Source organism: Syngnathus acus, chromosome 9 (assembly GCF_901709675.1).
Source record: "Syngnathus acus chromosome 9, fSynAcu1.2, whole genome shotgun sequence".
Taxonomy (NCBI): Eukaryota; Metazoa; Chordata; class Actinopteri; order Syngnathiformes; family Syngnathidae; genus Syngnathus; species Syngnathus acus.
The window spans coordinates 8,178,579-8,204,898 of NC_051094.1; the positions used below are offsets into that span (position 1 = coordinate 8,178,579).

The 26,320-nt window shown below is 40.8% G+C and overlaps 3 protein-coding genes across 6 annotated transcripts; 1 reads left to right on the top strand and 2 right to left on the bottom strand.

Annotated features, from left to right (window-relative positions):
• Nucleotides 1-5: 5 nt before the first annotated feature.
• On the top strand, nucleotides 6-5,693 carry naa35 (N-alpha-acetyltransferase 35, NatC auxiliary subunit). Its single transcript, XM_037258247.1, has 23 exons — nucleotides 6-138; nucleotides 860-988; nucleotides 1,055-1,088; nucleotides 1,177-1,291; nucleotides 1,456-1,530; nucleotides 1,607-1,774; nucleotides 1,854-1,920; nucleotides 2,010-2,053; nucleotides 2,135-2,185; nucleotides 2,459-2,542; nucleotides 2,613-2,727; nucleotides 2,807-2,985; nucleotides 3,085-3,144; nucleotides 3,214-3,320; nucleotides 3,565-3,631; nucleotides 3,710-3,808; nucleotides 3,890-4,068; nucleotides 4,140-4,276; nucleotides 4,459-4,526; nucleotides 4,600-4,740; nucleotides 4,834-4,956; nucleotides 5,200-5,280; nucleotides 5,349-5,693. Exons 2-23 carry the CDS (start codon nucleotides 868-870, stop codon nucleotides 5,406-5,408), a joined length of 2,175 nt encoding a protein of 724 aa, XP_037114142.1. The 5' UTR covers nucleotides 6-138; nucleotides 860-867; the 3' UTR covers nucleotides 5,409-5,693.
• A 374-nt stretch (nucleotides 5,694-6,067) lies between these two features.
• golm1 (golgi membrane protein 1) lies at nucleotides 6,068-10,716 on the bottom strand. 4 transcript variants are annotated; one of them, XM_037258249.1, is made up of 11 exons: nucleotides 10,493-10,716; nucleotides 9,692-9,830; nucleotides 9,188-9,367; nucleotides 9,064-9,118; nucleotides 8,409-8,511; nucleotides 8,083-8,200; nucleotides 7,854-8,013; nucleotides 7,446-7,580; nucleotides 6,811-6,966; nucleotides 6,577-6,681; nucleotides 6,068-6,508 (listed from the first exon to the last, which is right to left on the bottom strand). In XM_037258249.1, exons 2-10 carry the CDS (start codon nucleotides 9,818-9,820, stop codon nucleotides 6,584-6,586), a joined length of 1,134 nt encoding a protein of 377 aa, XP_037114144.1. In that variant the 5' UTR covers nucleotides 9,821-9,830; nucleotides 10,493-10,716; the 3' UTR covers nucleotides 6,068-6,508; nucleotides 6,577-6,583. The 4 variants fall into 4 exon arrangements, with proteins under 4 accessions (XP_037114144.1, XP_037114146.1, XP_037114145.1 ...); XM_037258251.1 differs by having other exon boundaries at nucleotides 6,811-6,924; nucleotides 9,692-9,827; nucleotides 10,493-10,708; XM_037258250.1 differs by having other exon boundaries at nucleotides 7,854-8,010; nucleotides 9,692-9,827; nucleotides 10,493-10,707.
• A 501-nt stretch (nucleotides 10,717-11,217) lies between these two features.
• Nucleotides 11,218-18,181, bottom strand: LOC119127624 (G-protein coupled receptor-associated protein LMBRD2B-like). The gene is made up of 17 exons (XM_037259613.1): nucleotides 18,030-18,181; nucleotides 17,220-17,449; nucleotides 17,043-17,152; nucleotides 16,748-16,846; nucleotides 16,485-16,652; nucleotides 15,714-15,924; nucleotides 15,540-15,614; nucleotides 15,372-15,473; nucleotides 14,853-15,036; nucleotides 14,433-14,614; nucleotides 14,108-14,241; nucleotides 13,925-14,030; nucleotides 13,343-13,440; nucleotides 12,489-12,592; nucleotides 12,317-12,363; nucleotides 11,775-11,880; nucleotides 11,218-11,690 (listed from the first exon to the last, which is right to left on the bottom strand). The coding sequence occupies exons 2-17, from the start codon at nucleotides 17,391-17,393 to the stop codon at nucleotides 11,620-11,622; spliced, it is 1,971 nt and encodes a 656-aa protein (XP_037115508.1). The 5' UTR covers nucleotides 17,394-17,449; nucleotides 18,030-18,181; the 3' UTR covers nucleotides 11,218-11,619.
• Between the last annotated feature and the right edge of the window lie 8,139 nt (nucleotides 18,182-26,320).

The following is a 26,320-nucleotide window of genomic DNA, read 5'->3' on the forward strand; positions in this document are numbered from 1 at the left end:
GGACGATGTGCAAAAAAGTACTACAAATCCCTGCAGTTTGCGTTTGCTGATGACGTCATATTATTGCGCCCGGGCTGCAGTTCCCGTGAAATATTTCTCCTTTCAGCCAAAGCTGCATGGCTATTACAATATAATAAGGTATGTCTCTCTTTTCAGTCAAAGCACCACAAGTTTATTAGTATCATCATTCGTTGGACGCTGAAAAGTTTAAACAGTAAATATGTCAAGTTAGCTTTGGCTAGTGCTTTTTAGCATTAGTCTCTTGCTAGCTCTGCATCGTTGTTATTTTAAAACCTTGTCTGTTTTCATATTGTCCCTGTCCCTCGAGTCATTTAGTTTGCATTAACGAAAAGGTGGAGTGTGCGCGCATCTGTTTCCTTCCCCCAGTTGCTTGTTGTTGCTGTAGGTTATCTACTGAATGTCATGTTATTGTGAACTGGCACTATTTGTTTATGTAGTTGGAAAATGGAATACAATGCACGAATGTTCTAGATTACAATACGTGTCTAAAGTAGTAGAATCCTCTGGTGAAATGATCTTCTGTATCTCACTTATAATAATTGACTGTTTCTGTTATCTGATTCCAATTAGACATGTCTTTAAAGTCTGCTCTAGTCGTTTTGCTGTAGCTGTAATTGTTATCGTAATACACTGGGACAGGGTTTAGTCATCTAAACGTATAAGTGTGATGAGTGTTCTCCCCTTTTTCATTTAACAAGCAAGTACTTTGTGCAGCCAAGCGTGCAATTGACACCATTTTCGGCTAGCATGAACTGCTTCTCTCCGTGTGATGCTAGAGTTGCATATAGATGTGATTATGAAATGTGTCTAGTTTGGCCCACTCTGTGTGTATATTTAGTTGTCACCATGGTGATGAAGTCTTCGGTGGAGGAGGATGATGCCGGCTGGGGTCTGGGCATCCCGGATAAGATGAAGAACAATGCCAACTGGGTGGACATCACCCATGATTTCAAGAGTTCCTGTAAAGGTACGTAATAATGAACATACAATGTGTTGTCCACTCTTTACATTTACTTTTATTTTACATATGCAGAATTATGCCTTGGGGAGCTGCTTCATGACAAGCTGTGAGTATGGAAAGAACCGGAATCGTCAAGTAGCGTATATGCAAATGAATTCAAAGCAAAAAATATATATATTTTCAAACGGTGGCAGGTTCGGCTTGTTTGAGGCCATGTCGGCCATCGAGATGATGGATCCCAAAATGGATGCCGGGATGATCGGGAACCAAGTCAACAGGAAAGTGCTCAACTTTGAGCAGGCCATTAAGGTATGCCGCTGCTCTCATCGGACACAATGCACAAGTCATTTTATTAGGCTCTACATAGAGCAAAGTTTTTCCTACGATGGGCTTATTTAAAACCTAAACTCAGACTTGAAACCCTAACACAGGCCTTTTGAAAATCTAACCGAAGCTTGATGTCATAATAATAGGAACACACCATCAAGGTGAAAGATTTGAGCCTTCCAGAACTCATCGGAATCATGGACACGTGCTTCTGCTGTTTGGTGAGTCTCCCCGCTAAAAATTCAATCCCGCGAACGTGAGTGGGTTTGTCATGTGCTTACTCCGAACCGCGTGTAGATCACATGGCTGGAGGGCCACTCCCTGGCTCAGACGGTGTTCACCTGCTTGTACGTCCACAACCCGGACCTTATCGAGGAGCCCGCCCTCAAGGCCTTCGCGCTTGGCATCTTGAAAATTTGTGACATCGCACGGGAGAAAGTCAACAAAGCGGCCGTGTTTGAGGAGGTGGGCAGCGGGGTAACATCTTGATGGATGTGTGAGTATTCAAACCTGGGGCTGACGTAGGCTGTACGTTTTTATGCAGGAGGACTTCCAGGCCATGACGTACGGCTTCAGGATGGCCAACAATGTCACAGACCTGCGGGTCACAGGTACATTTTTCTTACTATGTTGTCTCAAAAAAAAAAAAAAAAAGTTAAACAAGAGCAAATATAAGGAATGTCACCTTACTGTCTTCCAGGCATGCTGAAAGATGTGGAGGATGAGTTGCAGAGGAAAGTCAAGGTAATCTATTTATCAAGTTTGATGTTTGACTCGGTGGTTTATATTTTTGTTTGTGTGTGCACGCGTCCGTCCCTCTTTCAGAGCACACGCAGTCGTCAGGGCGAACAACGAAACCCAGAGGTGGAGCTGGAGGTGAGTGATTGTCTTTCAGATACGTTACGAGGAATTCATCCCTACTTTTATCGTCTCGTAGAAGATAATCTTCTTCCTTTTCCTGCACCGACAGCAAATATTTGGTGTGACTCATGAAAATAACTTCCCGTTTCCGATTTGTCACTTATGTGCTCGGGTATAGTTGCTGTCGCTGACTTGCATTCCTCCGCCATCCTTTTTCTTCCTGGCTATTCTTCATACTGACACGCCGCTCCCGTTCCCTAAATTGCCATTCCTGTTTGTTATTTCCAGCACCAGCAATACTTGGCACTGTTCAACCGTATCAAGTTCACGCGCCTTCTCCTAACTGCACTCATCGCCTTCACCAAGAAAGAGGTAACTTGAACAAGTTCCACTTCAGTGACAGGCACGGAAGTGAGCAAGGCTTCTTTGTGTTGTGTAACAGACCAGCTCGGTGGGGGAGGCCCAGAAGCTTGTTGCCCAGGCAGCTGACCTCCTGTCAGCCATTCGTTCCAGTGTGCAGCATGGCATCCAGTCACAGAACGACACCACCAAAGGAGGTTAACAAAAACACACACATGCACAAGCTCACGCGTGTGTTTTTGAAAAGAGCAACTTATTGATTGATTTAAATGACAGATCACCCCATCATGATGGGCTTTGAACCACTGGTCAACCAGCGCCTGCTGCCACCCACCTTCCCCCGCTACGCCAAGATCATCAAGAGGGAGGACATGGTAGCCTATTTCGGCAAGCTCATCGAGCGCATCAAGACCGTCTGTGACGTCATCAACACCACAAACCTGCACGGCATTCTGGTAACAAAAGCAGAAAGGACTAAAAGAGTTCATGTTAGACAGTGAAAACAATGTCTTTTTATATCGTGTGTCTTGTTTAATGTTTGTTCCTCTGAACAGGACTTCTTCTGTGAGTTCAGTGAGCAGTCTCCTTGCGTGCTGTCCAGATCTCTACTTCAGGTAGGCTCAAGCCCGTTCTGCTCGGTAACGCACTGATGACAACAAATATCCTTATTGTGGTCCATCTAGACGACTTTCTTGATTGACAACAAGAAAGTGTTTGGCACACATTTGATGCAGGACATGATCAAAGATGCCCTTCGATACTTTGTCAGTCCACCTGTCCTCTCATACAAGTAAGTCTGCTATTATCTTTCTCCACATAAATCGGGGCCATCACTACATCCAGCAGTGCATCTGCTTCTTCTTCCTTTTGATATGCTGAGTTAAATTGACGTGCATGGTTTTAGAATGTGGGAGCAAAAAAAAAACCCCACAAAAGCACAAGGGACTAAATGCCATACATATTCAAACCCAGAACTTATGGCTGTTCCACCAGGAGAAATCGTCAAAATCCGTGTGTGTATCTTGTGTGCGCAGGTGCTGTCTGTTCAACAACCACCAGGCCAAAGACTACATTGACTCCTTCGTCACACACTGTTCGAGGGTATCTCACCTGTCTTTTGCGCTTCTGACCTTCATTGACGTAACTTTCATCCTTTTATCTTCTCGTTGATTTTGTCAGCCGTTCTGCAGCCTGGTCCAGATCCATGGACACAACCGAGCTCGGCAGCGGGACAAGCTGGGTCACATTTTGGAAGAGTTTGCTACCTTGCAGGATGAGGTGACATTTAATTCACAATAGCACACAGTACACAAACAGAATCTAAGAAGCACGGTAGTCACGTCTCCGTCCCCCTGGCAGGCAGAAAAGGTTGACGCGGCCCTGCACAGCCTGTTGGTCAAGTACGAGCCCCAGCGGCAGCACCTGGCCTTCCTGGGTACCTGGATACTCTATCACAACCTGAGGATTATGATCCAGTACCTGCTCAGCGGCTTTGAGCTGGAGCTCTACAGCATGCACGAGTACTACTACATCTACTGGTACGCCGCTCAGTCTCGTAGCCACGATAGCTGTGCTAAAGCTAAGCGACTAACAGCGAGTCACTGTGCAGGTATCTGTCGGAATTCCTGTACGCGTGGCTGATGTCCACGTTGAGCAGAGCGGATGCGTCGCAGATAGCAGAGGAGAGGATCCTGGAAGAGCAGGTGAAGGGACGCAGCAGCAAAAAGAGCAAGAAGAAAAAGAAAGGTACGCAGGATGTAATCAGTGAGACGACAACACCACCACGCATGTGCGCAATCATGAATCCATCTTACACAAATCAAACTTGAGTTCTGTTATTTGTAACTGCGGTTGAAAAGGGAAAAAAAAACGAAGTGCCTGAAATGAGAAGTCCTGACCTCAGTAAACGTGTCACCGTTTGTGTGCAGTCCGCCCCTTGAGCAAAGAGATCACCATGAGTCAAGCCTACCAGAACATGTGTGCCGGAATGTACAAGGTACAACAGCGCCAGGCTTCTCTAGACTCCACTAAGTATGTCAGTAAGTAACCCTTGTCCGCCGTGTGGTCAGACAATGGTGGCACTGGACATGGACGGCAAGGTGCGCAAACTTCAATTCGAGCTGGACAGCGAGCAGGTTCGCTACGAGCACCGCTTCGCACCCTTCAACAGCGTCGTCACCCCCCCGCCTGTACACTACATACAGTTCAAGGTGGGTGTTTTTTCTTTCAGGCCCTCTTTTCTCATGATGTGATTGGGAAAAGTTCAGTGAGCATTTAATGATGGAACTCCCACCACCCAACAGGAAATGTCTGACCTGAAGAAGTACAACCCTGCCCCGGGCTCTGCCGACCTCTACCTGGCTGCCAGCAAACACTTCCAACAGGCCAAGTTAATCCTGGAAAACGTTCCCAGCCCAGACTCAGAGGTCTTTACTTTCATTGACTTTAATTTGCGAGTTGAAGTTCTTAATCGATCTGTACTGTATCAAGACACGCAGTAATAACATCATTCAATACAATTTAAAGAATGAAACCATTTTTGCAATGTTTGTTTCCTGTAATTCAATGGATGGTGTGCTTCTTCTGCTGTGTGCATTTCTACATACTTATAATACATGTAGATTTGATGATGAAACACATGCATAGTCATTTGTGTTGTGTGACTGCAGGTGAATGGTATCCTGAGAGTGGCCAAGCCCAACTTTGTGGTGACCAAACTCCTGGCTGGAGGACACAAGAAGGAGACCATGGTATGGATAACTTCCATTCTTATTATAACAACTATAATCACTGAAATCTTATTGACTTTCCTCGCTAGGTGTTGCCTGAATTTGACTTCACGTCTCACAAGTACTTCCCTGTGGTAAAGATCATGTGATGCAACAGATCCAATCAGCTGCTGTGCTTCTGATCCACTCATTGCAACTGTGTGCGTGTGCGCATGTGTGTAAAACTCTAAATTGTACATGTATGTTTGTATGGCCAGTCTGTGTTGAAATGTGTGACCTGTGGCAGCTTTGTCTATCACGACTGCTGCCCACCCATCTAAGTCTCAATCAGAGGGATGGAAAATGAAAAAGCTTTCCTGTTCAGCCCTCCAGTAAAAATTCCACCAGCCGCCACTGGTTAAAACTTGTAATAAAAGTGTTGTTATCAAAGGTGAGTAATCTCCATTCTATTTCATCACAATTACTCAGAAATCAATTGACCAGTTATAATTATGTCTAGCTCTTGAAGTTTAACTGATTTGATTAGATCTCAAATGTATTTAAATGATCATTTTTAGTTTTCACTGATTGGGAATGATCAGTCTGCCATTATCAAATTTATATTAGTTATAATAAACATACATTTAATTAAAAAAAAAGAGATTACTTGAGGGTTCAATCTAAAAAAAACAAAATACTTACCTGTAATTTCTTTGTTTTATACATACAAGCTTGTGTAAATTATTTTTCCCTAAAATCTAAAACGACTATCCGTAATCGTCTTTTACTTTTCATTTTATTCTCACAAGGAGTAACGGTAAACAATAAATCCTCTGATCAACACTGCTTTTATTGTATGATTTTGTTCAGCAAGAAATTTGTTCAGCAGGTCAAAAATATATTTACACATAAAAAAAAATCTCTCAAATACATACTTAAAATCAAAGTGATCTGACTGCTAGTGCAGATAAGATTTGAGTTCATTCTTCAATGGTTCCGGTCTATTAGATTGTTCAGAACAACTAACTAACTTCATTCGGTGGAAATATTTGGTGGATGAGTGAGCACATCTGACCTGCAAGCTCAGATATGACCCATAAAAATGGCTAATAAAAACAAACTTTTTGTTGGAATGTTTTGGACCAATTAAACGGCAGCCAAGAAGCCTGCAATTCGTTACATGTCCACTTGGTGTGTTATCCAACAAAGAAAACAGACGGTGTAGTCTACTTACTTACTGTATGTAGATCTACTAATTGTGTGTGTGTGTGTGTGTGTGTGTGTGTGTGTGTGTGTGTGTGTGTGTGTGTGTGTGTGTGTGTGTGTGTGTGTGTGTGTTTTCCCCTTAATTCTGAGCCAGTTCAGCTTGCTTGTCTGTCTCAAACTCTCCCTCGTTGTCATCGTCGCCATTGTAGTCAGCCAGCTCATCTTCCATCACTTTATCTGGGGGGGGACACAAAAACGCCATAGAAAAAGAATCACAAGAAACACACAAAGCAAGCTCAAGAAAAAGAAACAACTTCAACACCATGGCACGATGATTTAAAGTTTAAACACGGAAAACACACATACCTATAGCTGCATCCCGTTTAGGTTGCTGTTTGTCCAGTCTTCCTCCCAGCGCCTGCTTGTCATCATGGTCATAATTCTCCCCATTTAGTTCCTCCTCCGTGGCGATCATGTCCACTTTCCCCCGTCCATTCAGCACTTGGTCCATTCCCATGTTGACTGTTTTAAGACATCAAGACATGTCACGGCAGAGATTCCCAGCACAGAAGCTAAAACATCATTGTGAAGGTCATCTCGCATGTTTAGATGTAGGTCCCAACGTTGACCAATAGATGTCGCTATTGCGCTGGGTCAGACACCTATTTTTAATGGTCTTATTTCACAGGCGTGTCAAAAGCACACATTATAATCAGCAGCAGCTAAATCTCATTTCTTTATTTGCGACTTTCTCTGCCCTCACACCTCTTTCCTAGTCAGCTTCTCCCACCATAAATGCCAAAGAGGAATCAAGTAGAAAAACCGATGAATGAGGAGGATAAAAATGGTAGAACTGAGAGGTTTGTTTATCTATGTCATCATTTTGTGGGGGTGGCAAGTAGAGATGATGTCTCATTATTGACGTGCGCCACAATCCATCGTCCACTACATATACAGTATGCAGTTGTTAACAAACACAAAGTCCACTCGGTGTCTCTCACCTTGTGTCTGGGCGGCAGCCCCGTCTACTCGTGTCTGGTTACGTGTCAAAGAGGATTTCCTGGTCTGTGCTAGCAGGTCCACATCAGTTATTTTTATGGCCTCTTTAGTTCCATCCTCCATGCCCACTGCAGCACCTGGAAAAAAAGTCCTTTATTTTTATTTCAATTGAACATTAATTAGACAATGTGATTTATGTAAAGTGAGAAGTGGATGCAAGGGCTGCAACTAACAATCCTAAGAATCAATTTTTTAAATTTATTTTCAAAGATTTTTTTTTATATTTTATCTATTTAAATTCAAGACCTCATATTGACAGTGTGACAAACTAATTGATTACCTAAATAGTCGATTAGTATGATAATCAATGAGTTGTTGATAAAAGGTACCATATTATGAATGTGCTTTACCTTTTTCTTGAAATATCTTGTTAGCGTACGAAGAGAGAAGCACGCTGGCTTTTGTCATCGTGAGGTTGGAGGAGTGGCTCAAGTCAGACGAGCCCTTCAGGGACACGTTCGCCGCGGCGGCTTCTACTTTGGCACCATACTTTTCCGCCTTCGTATCCTGCTGACGGTTTACCAGTCATGTGACGTGATTTCTCTCAAACAGCGGGCCTTTCGAACGTTGGTTAGTTACCTGGGTGACGTCTGAGAGGTCGAGCTTGGCCATCTTCTTCTCCGCTTCCAGTTTGGCGGCGGCCACTCGCTCGTCACACAGTTCCTTCTGGGTGAGGATCTGTGAGTTACAGTGTGTCCTACACACAAATAAGCACGTTAACATTGACCATAGCATGTCATTCCTAAGTATGTGTTTGCGTTTGGTTGTTCACTGTTGAATAAACAAAAGCTGAAGCCCTTTAATACTCAGTCGTGCCACCTGAATGTTAATTTTCCTCACTTCAAATTGTCCAAAGGTGTGGTAGGTCACAGTTCAAACAAGATTGGCTTAAAGGCGTTTCTTACATGTCATACGTGAGTTTGTCGTTGAGGGTTTTGACATTGCTCTGGCAAGCCTGCAGCTCCTTCTGAAGCTTCCCCAGGTCATCGTTCATTTGAATTAGCTGGCCTGCCAACACAAAGGAGGTCAAGTTAAAAATAAAGTGTTTTCAATACACAACAAAATGGATACAAAGACAAGCTCCATCTATTAAGAATGATGACAAACTTGCTTGGCATGGCCAATTGTCGCAAGGCAGAATTCGGAAATATGGCGGAGGAAGTACGGGGGCAGTTGCCACAAACAAGAAGTCAGAAAAGAAAATGAAGCTGAATGCAGAACTAGGATTATGCGGCAGCCGTGTACACATTAATTTTGCTAATGAACCCGCTACTCTGAGTCGGTATTCAATATAAGTAAGCAGTCATCTCGGATTAGGCACATGAACACTTCGCGGCTGGCACAACACATTGACGGTCGTGACACCAATGCTGTAATGGTATGTTTATTTACGGAACTGCAGGTGGCCTTTATTAGTACAAAAACAAATATGGATGTTAGCAGTATATTACAAATTGATGTCAAGTCTATTTAAAATGCCCTTAATCACAGAAATGTCTCAAGGGGCTTCACATGCACATTTGTTTTTTTCACCACTATTAGATAGAAGAAAATGGCTACCTTTAAGTTCTTGTAATATTTTGGTACTGGTGGAAATGTTCTGCTGCAGTGTTACCTGCAGAAAAAAGTAACACAAAGTGAGTTTAGCATGGTAATGAACTTGGTGATTAGATTTATGTTGGACCTTCTCCTGGCTGCAGGTATTCTGGAGACCCTCCAGCTGTTTCTTATAGCGATTCTCAATGAGGTCAATCTCATCCTTCTGCCTGTCGATCTCCTTCTGGAACTCGTATTTCTTCACTTCGTCAGCGCCGCGCTCTACCGCCCCGCGACGCACTTTACTCTCCAGTTCGTATAGCTTTGTCTGTCGCCAAGACACACGGGGAGGCATTCAGATGATGGTGTCACACAAACCTCCACCGAGGCTTTGAACATTTAAATCAGGATGATGGAAATCGCTGCTCCGAACTCAAACCAAATTTAACTGTACATTTTGTATAAACTTGCATGTAATTTGATTAAGCAATATCACACAAGAGGGCGAAATGTGCTTTAACATCACTCCTTCTCATGTGATTGTTTATTATTGCTACTAGCTAATAACTAAATGTTGGTTAAGATTAGACGGAAAATTACGATCAAACGAACCTATACATGCTACGTGGACGATATAACGGAAAGAAGTTACCTGTAGCTCAAGGTTACGTGAGCTGGACACCCAGTAGTTGAAACCCAGAAGCAGGATGCAGGCAACCAGGGCACCGATCATTAAAGGCGGAGCCCTTCCTCCTCGCCGCCCGTTGACCAGACCACCCATGACTTGTCTTCAAACACACACAAGTGGGTGATTGACAATAATCAAGCGACACAACGAATCGATAATAATATTCACACAACCTGGAGACTAGACTAGAAAAGAACTTTCAAGCGACGACCAGACAAGTCTGGAAAATCATGTCAAAGCGAAACCGTAAGCAGAGCTGCACTATAATGTTGGAGCGCATGTAAATTAATGGCATTTATTTAGTGTTATTTTTTTTATATTGCTACATTTGAACTTTAAAAGGTTTAATGTTCAGTTTTCATGCTGCTAAGCAGTGCTAACAACAATCAACTACGGTTGTAGTTTGCGATGGAAATGGGCGTTGACGATGTAATGACACGCCAGCACTGGATAGCAGGACAGATGAGTCGACCTAAATCATAGCTTTGAATAAACAAAGCTCACATACATCAAGCTAAAGCGCTGTATGATGCAGACAACGGCAGAATCTTTATCACGTCGTTAGCATTGCCTGATAACACATCCCACTGATCGTTAGCTAATGACTTTAAAATGGAAGTCAATAATATGTTTCCTTGAAATTAAATAAACTAACCTGCTATAAAGGCAGCTTAGACTCTAAGCTAACGCGCATTCAGCTATCGTTCCTTCTTCAGTTCTTCTCTCTTGACACGTTAGCTTGCTAAGAGGTTAGCATCATCTTACCCTGGTAAAGTCAAAGACAGGAGATGGATGCGTCGCCCAAATGATTCGACGCCTTATGATCTTATAGTGTCGCGGCGTTGCCCCGACTTACAGCAAAGGCACATTACGCAGTGTTGTAATTGACGTTTGAGTTAATGGCCAAACACGAAAGACAGCATACTTCTTTTGACGGTGTGTGCCCTGAGTTGACTGGGATCGCAGGTGCTGCGTTCCAGTGCTGTCGTAAAAAATAAAGCGTGGCGATGACGTTTTTTAACGAGGAAAATATAAATATTTAACGGTTAAAATATTTGGAATATTGCACCAAACTGCTCACTTCTAACTGGTGGTGGCGTTTTTTGGACGCCAAGTACAATTGTCTATTTGTCACTAACACGAAACGGAGCAAACATTGTCAAATTGTAAATAAATAAATGACTGATGATAGCCAATTTATATTTTATAATAATAAAGGATACTAAAGGCAGAATAACTCGTTGGTATTCATTTACTAGACGTTCACATTTACACCTAACATTGGCAGCAGCATTTATTTTCAACCTGTTGCTTCCTTGGTAATCCCTTTTTTTTTTTTTTTTTTTACGACGAATATGAATGAAGCATAACTTTCATGTTGCTGAGATAGCTTGTTTTCAGTTTTCACAAAATGTCTGCGGGTTGCATTTTTTACGACGGAAAATCACAAATTGTTAATCTTTTAAATCTCAAAAAAGAAAACTACAAAATGTTACACTTGTATTCTTTAATAACTTATCAAATAAATCCAACATTAAAAAAAAAAAACATTTGTAGAAATACAAAACCCAACGCACATCATTAATGAATGTTCACAGTTTCTAGAAGTGCATGAAGTGGGGAAAAAAAGCATCAGAAAAGATGACATTAATGCTCTTGGCAAATTTCCCATTTCCCAGACTCACACATGCAGTTTTCAGATTTTTCCTGAGTAATTTCATCAAGACCTTCTTAAAGAAAGGCTATTTTAAACAATGTTGGCATACTTTCTTCCCTTTTAGCCTTCTGGATATCAAATATAACAAAATAGTACTACCGTTCAACGATAATGTTGGACAACGGACAGTGTTGAACAAAGTGGTTGCCAATGGAGCAAACGTTTTGTTCGGTCATCATGCATCGTTGTCATTGCTGTGCAGTAAACTCTGCTGCTCATCCACCTCACCCCAATCGAAAGAGACAACTGCAAAGACAAAATAATATTGTGTGAAACTTCTAGTCAAAGTACCAATTCAGTACCAAATTACGTATTCGAGGATCGAGTTACCACTGCTTCTCTGAGTTTGTGTTTCCCGGTTGTCTTTAATTTCAGTGTAATCAGTTCTGCTTCCCCCGGAGGCACTTTGGACTCCTCCATATCTCTCTCTCCATACCTGTCAACACAAAGCAATACATTATCACAACACCAAAAAGGGGAGAGGGGGGTGTAAAAAATGGTGAATAAAGTCTTAAAACACTGGAATTTATCAAGTTGAACACGGGCCCTTGAGCTGACCATCGTAAACTTTAGAGGTGAGATGTTCAACTCACATTAAACATTCTTAACTGTCATTAAGCTTAATAAGTCAACACTTTGAATAGATAACCACTGTAAATGTAATCTATATATAAAAAAAGATGTTTTTGCTAATATTCCTGTCAATCAAGTGTAAAAACAAGTTAACCCAAAATGCTTTACAGTGTTCTGAGCCCAGCCACTAACAGAAAACATGTGTTTCTCCTGATTTTAGAGGTGTTCCTCAATTGAATTTTGGGGTTTGGGTGAAGAATAATTAATGAAGTGTATTCAGTACAATGCAAAATACTAACAAATCTTCCACTTTGAGCATCCTCACGTTTCTGTCTTTTTCTTCTTTCTGCAAAACAAAGTGTCAACAAAGTGTCCTGATAAGGGGGAATTTTTTTTTTTTTTTTTATAAACAGGAAGATATAATTGGGTAATAATTTGTAACAACTGGTGAAGTGCCAACATGAAGACGACCTCTCCTGACAAGCTCCTTGCCCTCATCCACCAGGTCGGAGCTCAGGTGGTCATCAGCAACATACTGATGGACGCCCAGGAGGTTCAAACATCGAGAACCCAGGCTAGAAAAACATGCACACATGAAATTCCCAATTAATGAGCATTGTAAGTACAATACTCTTTAAATGTTTAGAGAGTCCCGAGTATTTAATTTTTCCATGAAATGACACTGACATACGTATAACACTAACGAGCTTGGTTGTCACTGAGAAATGCCTTCATTTTTGTGCCGATGATTAATTAAAGGTTATCTTGATTGAGAAAAATTAGGATGACCTTTTGAATTCCAGTTCTGACTCCGGTTGCTTGAATGATTTTTTTGGGATGGGATGAAATAGTTGAAACTTGTTTTTTTCATGAACTTGACTATGAATTTCCCCAAGAGCTATTTTTTACCACCACACTAATATCAAAACTATTAATTAAATTTGTTCAGAAGAGGTTTTGCATTTTTATGTTGGTTCAGAAACTTCAGATTAAACATGTTGGTTCAATAAAATTGATTTTATTGGTTTAAATTTAATTGCCCAATCCTGACTTTGGACAGGACACTATCAACTATTCTGTGTATCCAGAGATGTTTTATCATATTTAAATTGAAACCTCTTTCCACAATATTATTTTACAACACATGGGGAGTATTGGGCAGAGGAATGTTTTGTTTTTCTAGTCTGCTGAGTCATGTCAATCACTGCAACTTGAAAGTTTGATGCTTGCATGCATTTCCTGCTAGTTTTTCATTCCTGTTTGGTTCCACTTAATTCTCGATTCCCGATCCAAATGCAAGACAGCAATAGTATTTAATAGCCTACTTGTAGATGGTGCCAAAGCAGAGCAGCAATATCAACACAGGGTAGTAAATGTAGAACCCTTTGGATATGAAGGACAGCAGATGCATTGAGCCCATTATCTAGTCGGCACATAAAAATAAGCAAGTGTCAGTCATCGTAGAGGTACTTTGACTTACAAATGCAACAAACAAGTTTTCCAGTTACAAGCAGTCACTAGGATGATTTTTGTACTTATGTGATTAACAGTTATCCTGCTACTGAATGGTGGCAGGGAAATACACAACATGAGGCCACCATCCGTTCATATTTGTTACCATGCAATGAAAGTGTTTGTTGAGTTTTGCACTGGATTTAAAGCATGCAGAATAGAAGCAGAAGATCAAGTCCATTACATTAAAGATTGAAATTGTAGGGAAACAATGAGCAAGGTGTTTGTGTCGTCGAACGAATTGCAAAATCTTTTGGGTGAAAGGCTGGAAGAGATTGGTGGCATTGTGATTTAAGTTAAATGAGGCTGAAATGAAGTGATTTGAGAAAAAAATATTGTCACAGAACGACTCCTCCTAAGCTATCTCAATATGTTATGATAGCAAATTCACCCACAGATGTGTAGGACGTCCGTATTCTGTCTTGTTGGGACACGGCGGGATCCATGTGGATCAGACCCAGGAAGTTGAGGCACAGGGGTGGAGTCAGACGACAAAACAACCTTGAGTGATAACACATGTCACCTTACATGCATGTGGTGTATATATAGTAATGTGACCATGAGTGTGCTGTGCATACATGCCGCTAAACTGTAGGCTGTAGGCGTCCGTCTGGTGATGAGGCGCCAGGTAGTAGTAGTTGAATATACGAATCCGGAACACGGTGGTGTAGACGCAAACGCACAGGAAGAGGACCGTGACGAAGCAGACCACCTGGTGGACACATTATGCTTTTTTTTTTTTCAATTCACATAAAAAAGAATTATACAACCTATGTGGTATTACTGAAATTAGCCAGTTGGAAGAGCAGCCTTCTCATAAATGAGTCGACTCTAATCCCAAACAATTAAAAACATGCACAAAATGTGTGATGCGTTTTCAAAGGCGCCCAACTCGGTGCCCACCTCGGTACAAATGTAGTAGCGTTGCTGTTCAGTTATGCGGACGATAATGGCGAGGAGGGAAAGGACCGGATGCACGCTGAAGAAAGTGCACTCGGACCACACCACTGCCACTGAGAGGAAGAAGAGCAGCAGCGCCAGCAGCTTATAGAAGACCTGTCGGAACACACACTCCCAATACCACTCTGGACAACACACATGCATGCACGCATAAACACATACACAATACTAAGACAAGTCCAAATTGGGGGAGAAATGAAAACGAATATATTTTTTAAATATTTTCCGTTTTGGGGTGGGGTAAGTAAAATGCCAGTGGCGTAAGTAAAATGAGGTGTGCGTTGAGAATTGTAGCACTCCTTGCCCACAAACAGTCAAAAGATTCAAAATAATCAAACAAAATAGGACAATGTCCACACTCACCAACTTTGGGAGTGTAAATAAACCTCCGGATGTAGCCATCATGCTCTGTTGTTGCAAAGCTGCGCATAAAGTGGCATGACGGGCTGCTGCGGCTCTTTGCGACATCTTCCAGATGGACAATGTGCTTCACTAACTCGGACCACTGAACACGAGTTTGACGACACCACTGCACAGCTGAGATCACCTGAAAAACACATTATTTCCTGTGTCCAAATTTGATTGAGTTCATGATTTTCACAAATCTATAAAAGTGGTCAGTGATGGGGGGGTGTTATTTATTACAAATTATTGACTAACGTTGAGTGTTGCTAATGGATTACTCTTTTGATGATGCAATGGCTCAATAACATTTCGTTTTTATCTAGTATTTTGGAAGAATAAATAAAATACGATATTTTCAAATATCAAATTTGCATATTTCAGTATACAATTCTTGTATTTTTGGATAGAAATTTCAGTGTACTTTTTTTTTTTTATTGTGTATTATCCTGTGCATTGCAACAAGGTCACTTCATGTACTTTTTTGTGCAGCTGAGCAAGGCCTCTTTTGGTTGTAAGGACGGGCAGATCTTCACATGGATGTTCCACATCGCTGCTCATCTCCTGGTACTCTATAGGACACTGAAGTGACTTGATTTTAGTAAATTTAGAACACAAAATGAGCAAATAGGCTACTTGACAATTTACCTTTGTCAAAACAGTATCCACACACTTCCTGAGCGGGTGGTTGGACTTGACTGAAGCATTGATGGCTGACACGTCCTGATAACATCAGAACAAACACGTGTAACACAAACTTCTTTCAGTTCGTTTATTTAGTTTGAAAATAATCCTAGTATTATTTAATAGAAGAGCACTCACCTCCATGACATCGGCCAAGTTCTCCTCAGCCGCCGCCTTCTCGCTGGCCATTTTTGCCACCTTGAAGTAGGTCTTGGCCAGTAAGTAGTCATGGGAAGACGACAGCCAATAGGAACGTGGTATTTCCACCAAGCCGTAGCCCAGCAACAGCACAAGGAGAAAAAGGCCCCACGTGTTGGCGGCTGTGATGCCAATGGTCTCAAACTCAGTCCTGAACAAAGGTGACCAAGATACTTTGGAAATTGTATTTATTGTCTAGTATTTTTTTATCTGACGTCTGTGTAATGTTTTGTCCTTCTAATATATTTGTATTTTTCTCTTTTAATGTAGTTTTCCCCAAGTATTTTAGTACTTTTTGTGTGTTTTCACTTTTGTGTACTATCTTTGTCCTATATATTTGTTTCTAACTTTTTGTTTGGGGATTTTGCTTCATGTACTTTTCACCTCATATTTTTTCCCTCTTACATTTGTTCTTTTTCGTCTAGTAAATTAGCATTTTTTTAAATTATTTTTTATTTTTAAGTGTGTCTAGTACTTTTTATGATTTTTTTTCCTCATATTTTTTACGATTAGATAAAAAATATGTATTGGTTCTCTAATATCCTTGTATTCAAATCTATTTTTTATGCTTTTATTTTAGCCTTGTAGTGATAATACTGACAATCCGGACCCTTTTTGTCATCTTAATTGCGAAAAATGTTAATACCGTTTCATTCGTAGAACACAGTGAGACAAATAAACATCTGTCTGACAGCGTCAATGAGAACTGACCACGATAGTCGCCATTGCGGATGCACAGCGACGTAGATGAACAGACAGATGAAGATGAGCAGGTAGCTGCCGTAGTAGATGGCATTCTCAACAAGGGCCGCTTTCACCTTTCCAACCAGGGAGAATGCTCCCGACCGCGCATAAGACTGCATGAAGGGCAGCAGCAACCTGCATGCATACAACCACAGAGGATGGGTTACACAGAATACACCCACTTTATTAGGCACCATAGAAAGAGCATGCGTGTGTGACTGGGGTCTTACCAGGTGAGAAACTGAGAGGTCCAATAGACAACTCTCCAGAAGACAGGTAGAACACCATCCGGTATATAACTCCATGGCTTTTCACACACACTTGGTGTGCTGTCAACACACACAATCACCAATATTTGCAAATGTATTCGGTTGTTTTTTTAATGTCTGTAATATTTGTGTTTGATTTTTTTACATTTTGTCTAATATTTCTAATTTGGTCAAAAGTGCATATTTTTCATCAAATGTTTACATTATGAAGACTGTTTTTTTTTTTGTGTAACCCTGCTGTATGTAACTTAGTTACCTCTTGGTTGGATAAAGGGTTGAGGTATTTTCTGTCATGTAAGAAATTCTTGTTGGGGTAACAGGGGGAGGATGAGGAGCATTATCCAACAGACACTGATTGTAGATGGTCTGAAAGAGAAGCACACTTAAAAATCCTTACTGAAGCATACCCGAAACAATGTACATGTGTACATACCGTACTGACATCCAGCGGCAGGACAAAAACGATAAGGAAGCAGAGGTACCAGGATGTCAGCGTCCCCAGCAGGACCATGCGCTGCTGCGTCCTCAAGTCACCATAACGATGTAGGAGGGCGAGCGCCAGAAAGAACACAGCTACGAGCACCAGGCCCAGCGCCAAGGCGCTCATTATGACGAGCAGACGCAAGCAGGGGCCGGTGTCAGGACGTCATGATGGAACTTCAACTGCACATTAGTAGAGGCATTCAGTTTATTTTATAATTGTCAATGTCTGTGTTTGTCAAGATTGTGGTAAAGTGTAAGAACTTGTGTAACCTGTGTTCACCCCAGATGATAGTGATAGTTTGTCCGTTTTTTTGGTCTATTTATGTATGTATTGTTCATTTAACATTTGTATATCTTTTTTCTTTATTGTTTAATGTTTCTGTATTTTTCATCAGATATTTGATTTTAAATATTGTATTAAATTCCTATATTTGTATTTTGATCTTATCTTGTATGTCTCATATAGATTAAAATGTTTGTGTTTTACTTAATTGCAGTTGGTCAAAAATGTTTTCCTGATAGTGGGCTGTAAATGTCTGCTTGCTAGCATAGTGTGGTTGTTTCACTATTAATAGAACGCTCTCCACAACTCTATCGATAAAAATGTATTAAAAGACATTTATGAAAAGCTTTGCTCAAAGTGTCATCACCTACTAGCCCCGTTATGTTTCGGCTCATCCAAACAGATTCGTCGACCATCGTTTACTTTGACATTTAGCCCCTTTTACCCCATTTTAGACGTTCAAAAGTGACTTCTTACCTCTAGGATCAAGATGCTGACACTTTGTTCTTGTGACGTGGACTCCCATACAAAGGCGCACAACCTTTGAAATTACATTGCATAACAACTTTAAAAATAAAAAAACAACATTCGTTAATTCGCTCGTTGACTAGCGCCGCATAGAATTGTGGGTTTTGTAGTTGTACGACCTGACCGGAAACCATGTAACCGGATCTAAAAATAAAATTTCGGAATAATGAACAGATATTTCAAAACTAGATTTTAATAAATACACCACAGGAAAACAAGTTAGATTTATATTTTCAATCTAAGTTGTTATTTTAACAACGAGTTGAGAGTTTTAGGGAAGACTGCTGGAAACCACGAGTGCATACATATTATTATTATTATTATATTATTAGTCAGTAGTAGTCTATTTGTATGACATCTGTGTATTTTTATGTAATATTTTTGTATTTGTATCTATTTTGCTGTTTGTTATTATTGATTGTTTTATCTTATTTTTCAGTGTTTCAGAATATTTTTTCGACAATTTTATACTAAATCCTATTGTATTTTTTTGTTTGTGCCAACAAAACAACACAATTTATCCAATTGACAGTTAATACATTAGAACAATGCAGCTAGAGAACAATCTTCACAGCATTTTAGTCAGCATTAATTCAAACCCAAAATTGTTCCAACATTTGAGAAACTGCATTTTATACTACAATCTTTGTTATTTATGTATCCATTGTGTTACGCATATTATGATCAGATGTGATGGAACAGCCACACGTAAAGGTCGTCCGAATAAAGCGGGCCTGACATTCTGAAGCATGCTTCTCTTTGCTCCAGCAGAAAGTCCATTTGACCCAGCAGGTCCAGGCACATGTGCTCCACCAAAATCAAACAAGTGGACCACCCTCCATCAGGGCCATCTATCCAGCCGGGGCCCAAAAAATCCCAATATTCGCTTCCTTCATCTAGAAAATTGTCCATTTTGTTGAAAAAGTCGTTGAATATGTTCGGCGAAGGACGAGCAGCAGTTGCAAGTACCGGTACTCATTAGTGAGCCCATCTGTCAGTCTACAGGTGCACTTCAACCCTTTCTGGGATTACCCTAACTAAGTAGCTACTAAAGTAGACTAAACTATAATCACTGGTAAAAATAGTGTGTTTTTATTTATTTTTAATTTTGATCATTTAAGTTTTGAAGTGTTTGTGCTGTATATTTCCATCTGGTATTTTGTTTTTCTTTATTTTGGTATTTTTGTAATTTTCCTGGTAGTTTTTTTTATCTGATAATTGTGTTTTTACTCATGTTTTTATACTGTATTTTTCATATAAACTCGACATCCAAATACTGGTGTCACACTGCACTCTCACCACTAGATGGTACCAAAATCAAAAAATGGCCCTCGAAGGCCGATCTTTATAATTGAATAACCAATGAATAGAAGAAGTACAAACTAACGAATGTATGGAATATAAGTCATTATTGTTTGTTCTTGAAGACAAATTTCATTTGTTGAAGCCTCCAACTGTATTCAAAATTTTCCTAAACACAGTGAAGCCATACTATTTGTAGTTCGGCATTCTTATTTGTTGTTTACTTATTTATTCACTCAGTCACTCATTCATTTATTCATTTGATAGGGGCCCTTTGTCACTCATAATCGTTACTGACTCACACGCGCTGGTTTTCCGCTTCGGCCAAAGCAATAAGAGCAGTAATGCCATAAGCGAGTCCTGGCCTGTCAGTGGGTCGTGTGTGTGTGGGTAGGGCAAGGTGGAGCTTCATGCTTCAATCCATCTGAGACGTTTACATGCCTTAGTAGGTGCTGCTGTTTTGGTGAGCAGCCGAGTTCAAATTGTGGGGTCCGTGCTGGCCTCAGTGTCAAAACAGCACGTGACCATGTGAGTCACTGAACGACAGAAATGAGCGCGCTGAGACTCCCCCTCTCTCGGCTCACAACACCTGATCCATGGGAAACCCTCGTGCACAATGATGATGAAACAATGCGGCCCCAGTTCTGCTGCATCCCTGGGGGGCCACTTCGGACAGCAGATCTTATAACCTGTCCTGGATACATCAGGCCCTTGGGAGCAGCGTGGCCTTGGTAGAGTTACGCTAACTGCGTGCAGTTGTGAGAAAGAGAGAACATTTAAGTAGTGCGTGAATGTGTGCGTGCATGCGTGTGGATGCCATGTGGATCACTGAGGCCAGGGTCAAGAATAGTAGGGGTTCCCGCTTTAAAGCTTTAGGCTCAGTGATGGGAATGTAAGGGAGATGGGTGTTATTTGTTTTGCTTTGTAGGTCTTCATATTAGCTTTAAAGCACATAGTATATACATTAAATATATCTGTTTACGTATTTTGGAACACACCTCGTGAGTGGATTGTCCAAGATGGTCGTAAGTGTTTGGATTTCACACAACTTTTGGAGATTATGTAACGGTAACTGTCAGTTTGGAAAGTTGAGGCATTACGTAATAACAAAGTGAACATCTTCACTTTCACTCAATGGAACACGGCCTCATTTGTTCAGTAGGGGAAAAGAATTAAATTGCATTTTTTTTTTCTTTTTTTTTTTTACGTTTGAAATAAATGTTTAATCGATTAATTCATCAGTGGTTCATTAAACTTTCAGTATTAAGCACAAGATAATTACTACCCGACAATGCTTTAATATGCTTAACAACTGTACAAAGACCTGATTTTGGTTAAATAAGATGTTTTCTTGCACTTTGAAAAAGTCCAATTACAAGAAAAACTGAGAATATAGAGGAAAAACTAATGAGGCAATCATTACATCCAAAACTGCTCTCGAACATTTTGCTAATTTGTTCACGTCATTCTTATGCAGCTTTACTCTGTATGATTATCAGAACAGATGTCCCCAAAACACACGTGCTGCACACACACACTGCACGTGGGCTTCCACACACAAACACACGCACACAAACACACGCACAGCCTGGCCTTGGCTTTAGTGATCCAGTGATAGACCTTCAAATGGTCTGTATTCCTTCGTTAATAACAAGGAGAGCTGTAAAAAAAGCTAAGTTAGTTTTTTGCAAATTTGTGATTCTTCATACGTGTGTGTTATGGGTTAAGGGTTTACATTACAAAAGTCTGAGTAGCTCATTTCTCACTTGTGTTAAATGCATAACATTACATCAATGCAATACATTGTTCGCAGTCAACACATTTAGACATGAGTGGCGCTACCTTGTCAGTGTTGTCACTGCATGTAATGGCATTTTTGCCTGGAGGGGGCTTCAGATTTGTAGTTAAGTTGGTCTCAAGTCTGAAATTCCATGCACAGTATAGAGAAAAGTTTCTCATAAAATTGACGCTGCAGCAAATAATATTAAGAATAAAGACCCCACCTGTCAGTACACTGTGGACGTGTCCACCCAATACACCCCAATTGCTTTAATAGGTAAACAGTACAAACATGACCTATGTACAATATGTGCTTATGCGTGTGTAGCGTGAGCCACAGGCTGAATAACATGTTGTGTCGGTGTGTTCAACAAACAGTTCACTTTCCCTGAAGTGTGTCTGTCATGTGGTCCGATACACGACACAACACCAAGCGAGGTGCTGAGCCATTGACCGACTTCGGCCCGCAGGTTTGTGGGGGTGTTAGGAAGGCTTGTTGACCGGCAATATCTGAACTGTTTTGTTTCAGGTCATTGTACTTGTATTTGCATCGCTAGTAGCCTCGCCCTCCATTCACTCTCATTCTTCAGTTTCTTGCCTTCAGGGATGATCGCTATCAGAGCTTTGATTCATCAGCATGTCAGGATGCCGAACACTTTACTTTCGACACCCGTGACTGAGCGTGATTATAGTATATGCCGTTTTTAACCTTAGCTGCTGTCTAAATTTGTAAAATATATGTATAATTTGCACATTTGTTTGTGCATTCTCCTAATGCAGTCTACTCCGTAGCCATATAAGCTATAAAGTTACAAAGCCTGATTTGTTTTTCTAATGTTATTTATTTGATTTCACCCATTTTTATAGTGTTACTTGGTACTAGCGATAGAACATCATTCTTTGAAACCTCCACTAACACATTGGCAACATCCTTTTTAATGTTCAAAAACCTGCCTCAGCCTCTTCTTCGCATTGTTCATTACTTTGCCTTTTCAGTTCAACAGATAACTAACATGGATCTCAGCTCATGTTTGACCAGCTTTCTGTGATTAAAATTGGGATGTTAACGTAGCTTCCCGGTTTTTGTAGTTGTTGTGATTCTTATATTTCAGCTGCAAACTTTGCAGAGAGAGAGAAAGAGCTGATGCAACTCAACATGGTTGCCAAACATGCACTCCCTCCACATGAGTCATGAACGATGCATTCAGCTGTCTGGAGACGTTCACTATTCTTACCCACAAAGCAGAACTAAAGCAGGAGTAATAATGCCACCACTTCACAATTATTTTGATGCTACAATTGAAAAATATCCCGTGACCCTTCTGAGGTCAAGCGGTACGGATGATGAATGAATTAACACTTGCGAAACGATAAACACTTTTTGTGGCGTTTGTTTGATTTATTTTTTAACTTGGTCTAGCCAGAACGCCTCTTTTGTTGAGCTAGCAGAAGAATTGCCACTCATATAGCAAGTCATGCAGTGTTTCTACACACTTTGTTTTGAAAATGATACCTGAGGACTTTTGTTAGCATTAGCATTTTTCCTCTTTAAATAGCAGGGATGCTTGTATTTGTAATCTTGTGTCCTTGCTTACTAAGCTCCACAGTGACCATGTGGCACAAGTAGATAAAAAATAATATTATTTGTTGTCCTTCTAAAACACATTTGTAAAATATAGGCCTTCATAAAGATGACCACATATATAATGTGACATAGTATTATTATGAAATTTATACAAATGAAGGCTTTGCCTCTTAATACACAGATCATCTGAGCTACCATTTGAAAAATGTACTTCCTCAACTAACTGGAAATGTTAAATAATATTACAGTAAAATGCAAACCTGGTAGCATCCTCAAACTGATGCTTGGTAAACTTTGCAGTTTGAGTAAATAAACACCCCAGGCTGCCCGTTCGACAAATATAAACACGAGTAATTGCTCACACTTTCCATTTGTATTTACCACAGTGACACTTCACGGCTAAGAATGATCCCTGGGGCTGTAGATGAAATTATATTGTTTGATCAATCGTTTTCCATGCAGCGCTACTCTACGAATAGCTAACTTGAATAAATGCAAGATTGACTAGACTAGCATGAGACTCTGCAAATATTGATCTCATCTAGATAAGGAGTATCATAGATTGTGCATGGCATAAACAACGTCTGTGTTTTGGAAATGTGCCTTTAAAATAATACTAATAGTACAAACTTGGCAAAGGCTTTGATCAAATAAAAAAAAAAGAACTGGCACAGACTTTGGGCATATTAGCTAGCATGTACTGTTCCACTAATGTCTCAGTTATGTTCCTATTTCAGAATTAAAACCACAGAAATGTGGATATTTTGCTTTCTGGTTGAGTATGTACGAGTTTACTATGGGACTGTTCTTCTAGTACTTACTGTCTTCATTGGAATTTTTTTGTGATTTGCCATTGAATTTGTGGGGCTAATTGGTTACTAAAATGAAAATGAGCGAATGTCTTCTAAAGTTATTTGGAATTTTTCTTCAATAGAATTGTTGGAGATATTATCGACTTTTTGTGGTTTCCAATTTTCACTGGCACATTAGTGTGGAACCAAAACTCTGCAGCTGAACGAGGAATGGTTGCATGCCTGAAATGCTCAGAATTTTCTAGGCCTGCAAAGGAATGGCAGAAAGACAGGGAGGAAAAAATTGAATTGGGGACATGGAGATTTGCCCTCTAAATGTTGCCACTAAATCACAAATTTAAGCTAGTTGACCAGAACAATATCCGAAGAGCGGCGCATGGTATGCTACTACCAGAAGTAGCCTTCGCTCAGAGCTTGTCTCCCAAGAAACAATAGTTTGCAAACAATTTGAAGGCCGCATAAATTTGGACATTGCCGTGCAGTCGAGGTGCATTGATAAATTCGGCTCGACAGCCTATAAGTCATAGTAGCCCTACAATGCCCACATTATGTTTTGGGGCAATTAACCAATGAGAGGAAAACCAATTAAGCAAAACAGGGACCCAATTGGAGCAAAGCTTGTATTGAATATTAATGGCAAAATGACATTTTTGAGCAATGGGAATAGCTTGAAAATGATGTGCTTGCTCATTTCCACCCCATATTCTCTTGTAATCCCAATAAAAGGAAAATGAAGATCGTCAGAATCTAATATCAGCCCGTAGGCAGTATCGATGACTACTCAAGAATTGAATACTGCACTCGTAATGGTATCGGTCTGAAAAAAGTGGTATCGAATATCTCTGATCAATACGTTCAAAAACAAAAATACAAACGTTTACTCCACATTGGCGTTTCCATGCTTTGGTAAATTCAACTCACTTCAATTGGAATAAATAAAATGGCATCTGTTCAGAAACCTCTTTTCCTTCTTTGCAGGATTCTGTCATCAGTCTCAACTTATCAGGCGTGACAAAACCTTTGAAAGAGGCAAACAAGAAGTTTCTTTCTCTTGGGAAAAAGCTCATTGTTCCTCAAGCCCCCTGCTCTAATCAGCCCCCCTCTCTACCTTGATGCCCACCTACCTATCCTATCCCTCCCCCCTCTGTCAGCCCCACAAGACAACAACTGTGCGTCTCTTCTAGCACCGCCTTCTTTCTCCCTCACTGGCTTTGATTCACAGGGTTCCCCAACTTCCCCCCTCGCTGACTTTGTCTTCTGTCTCCTCCCTCTCCTCATTTCTCCACACTCACCAGCACAGAGCAGCGTTGTGAGCACCACCAGCCCATCAGAGTACTGACAAGACATTTCAACCCACCACCTAAAGAAAGTGTGTCAAATATTAAGGTAAGCATTTTTTCTGTCATTTGACGCGCGCGGTTGCGTGGTGGATGTGTTGTATTCGGAGGAAGTGTTCGTCACAGTTTATCCGCATGCCACATTCAATGAGTTTGAAAGAGATTGCAAAATTATAAGAAATATTTGTTTATAAAGTTAAGACTTTTGATTGATTTTATAAAGGCGGAATGGTCCGCCGACAGTCAAGCAGCGTGTGTGTGTGCGTGGGGGGTTGGGGGGGGCTTTTTCCTATCTGCTTTCATAAAGTTCTGAGGAAAACATGATGCAACATTTTTCAAAGACGTCCTGTAATAATTCATGTATTCATTTTTCAACTGGAGAGAATGCGCTATACCAGGCCATACTTGAAGGCATACAGGAGCAAATTAGTTAGTAGCACCCAATAAATGAAAGAACAAGCCAGAAGTATCACATAACTAAAGTGTCTTTTCGTCTAACCGAATTAAAGGCAATAACCTTACTGGACTCTGGAAGCAGCCAATCAAAGAAGTCCTTAAACCTTGATTTATAAAAACCAGGGGCAATCTCAAATGAGTAATCGAATCGGTGCATGCCTAATTGTCAACTGTCCTTGAGCCACGTGCATCCAGTCTGTACCTCCTCGGCGAGAGCCAATCGGCGTTGAGAACGTAAATTCTGCCAATAATATATCATTCAGTCTCGTTGCTTTACTGCTGAAATACTATGACTTTGTGTCTTGATCTACTATAAGTTTCTTTGCGGACTATCCATCCATCCATCCATCCATCCATCCATCCATCCATCCATCCATCCATCCATCCATCCATTTTCTGTACCGCTGTATCCCCACGGGGGTCGCGGGCTTGCTGGAGCCTATCCCAGCTGTCATCAGGCAGTAGGCGGGGGACACCCTGAACCGGTTGCCAGCCAATCGCAGGGCACACAGAGACGAACAAGTTTGCGTACTAAATAAGCCAAATTCCAAAAGAAAACAAGCACACACAGCAACAAACACACAAAATTCACCACGTCACAGGGACGGACGGGAGGGACTACAAGCAAAATCAAACAGACTGAAAAGAGGCAGCTGGGATCTAAATACAAACATACAGACAGCGAGGAACACCTAGACAACGCGCAAGTGGAGCTGATTGGGTGACACAAGGGACCGGACCGGGTTGACGAACACGGGTGAAAGAAAGCAAAAGACCAACAGGACAAGACCTGAACCACAAAAACCAGGACATAGCATGAAACACAACCCAATATAAATCCAAACAGAAAAAAATGGACCGTGACAATAAGTATGTTTTCTTTCATACTGCACAGGGAACTTGTTTACAATTTACGGGTAATCCATATGAGAGGCTGTTTACTATGTTTCGATTCTAGAGAGTTCCGCC

Coding starts and splice junctions, on each gene's coding strand:
- naa35 (XM_037258247.1), top strand. CDS start 868: ATGGTGATGAAGTCTTCGGTGGAGGAGGATGATGCCGGCTGGGGTCTG. Junction 2,986..3,084: donor CAAACCTGCACGGCATTCTG/GTAACAAAAGCA, acceptor TCCTCTGAACAG/GACTTCTTCTGTGAGTTCAG. Junction 4,277..4,458: donor GAGCAAGAAGAAAAAGAAAG/GTACGCAGGATG, acceptor GTTTGTGTGCAG/TCCGCCCCTTGAGCAAAGAG.
- golm1 (XM_037258249.1), bottom strand. CDS start 9,820: ATGGGTGGTCTGGTCAACGGGCGGCGAGGAGGAAGGGCTCCGCCTTTA. Junction 9,368..9,691: donor CACGTAACCTTGAGCTACAG/GTAACTTCTTTC, acceptor TCTTGGCGACAG/ACAAAGCTATACGAACTGGA. Junction 9,119..9,187: donor ATACCTGCAGCCAGGAGAAG/GTCCAACATAAA, acceptor TTTTTTCTGCAG/GTAACACTGCAGCAGAACAT.
- LOC119127624 (XM_037259613.1), bottom strand. CDS start 17,393: ATGAGCGCCTTGGCGCTGGGCCTGGTGCTCGTAGCTGTGTTCTTTCTG. Junction 15,474..15,539: donor TGGATACTGTTTTGACAAAG/GTAAATTGTCAA, acceptor AAGTCACTTCAG/TGTCCTATAGAGTACCAGGA. Junction 14,242..14,432: donor GCTACTACATTTGTACCGAG/GTGGGCACCGAG, acceptor TGTGTCCACCAG/GTGGTCTGCTTCGTCACGGT.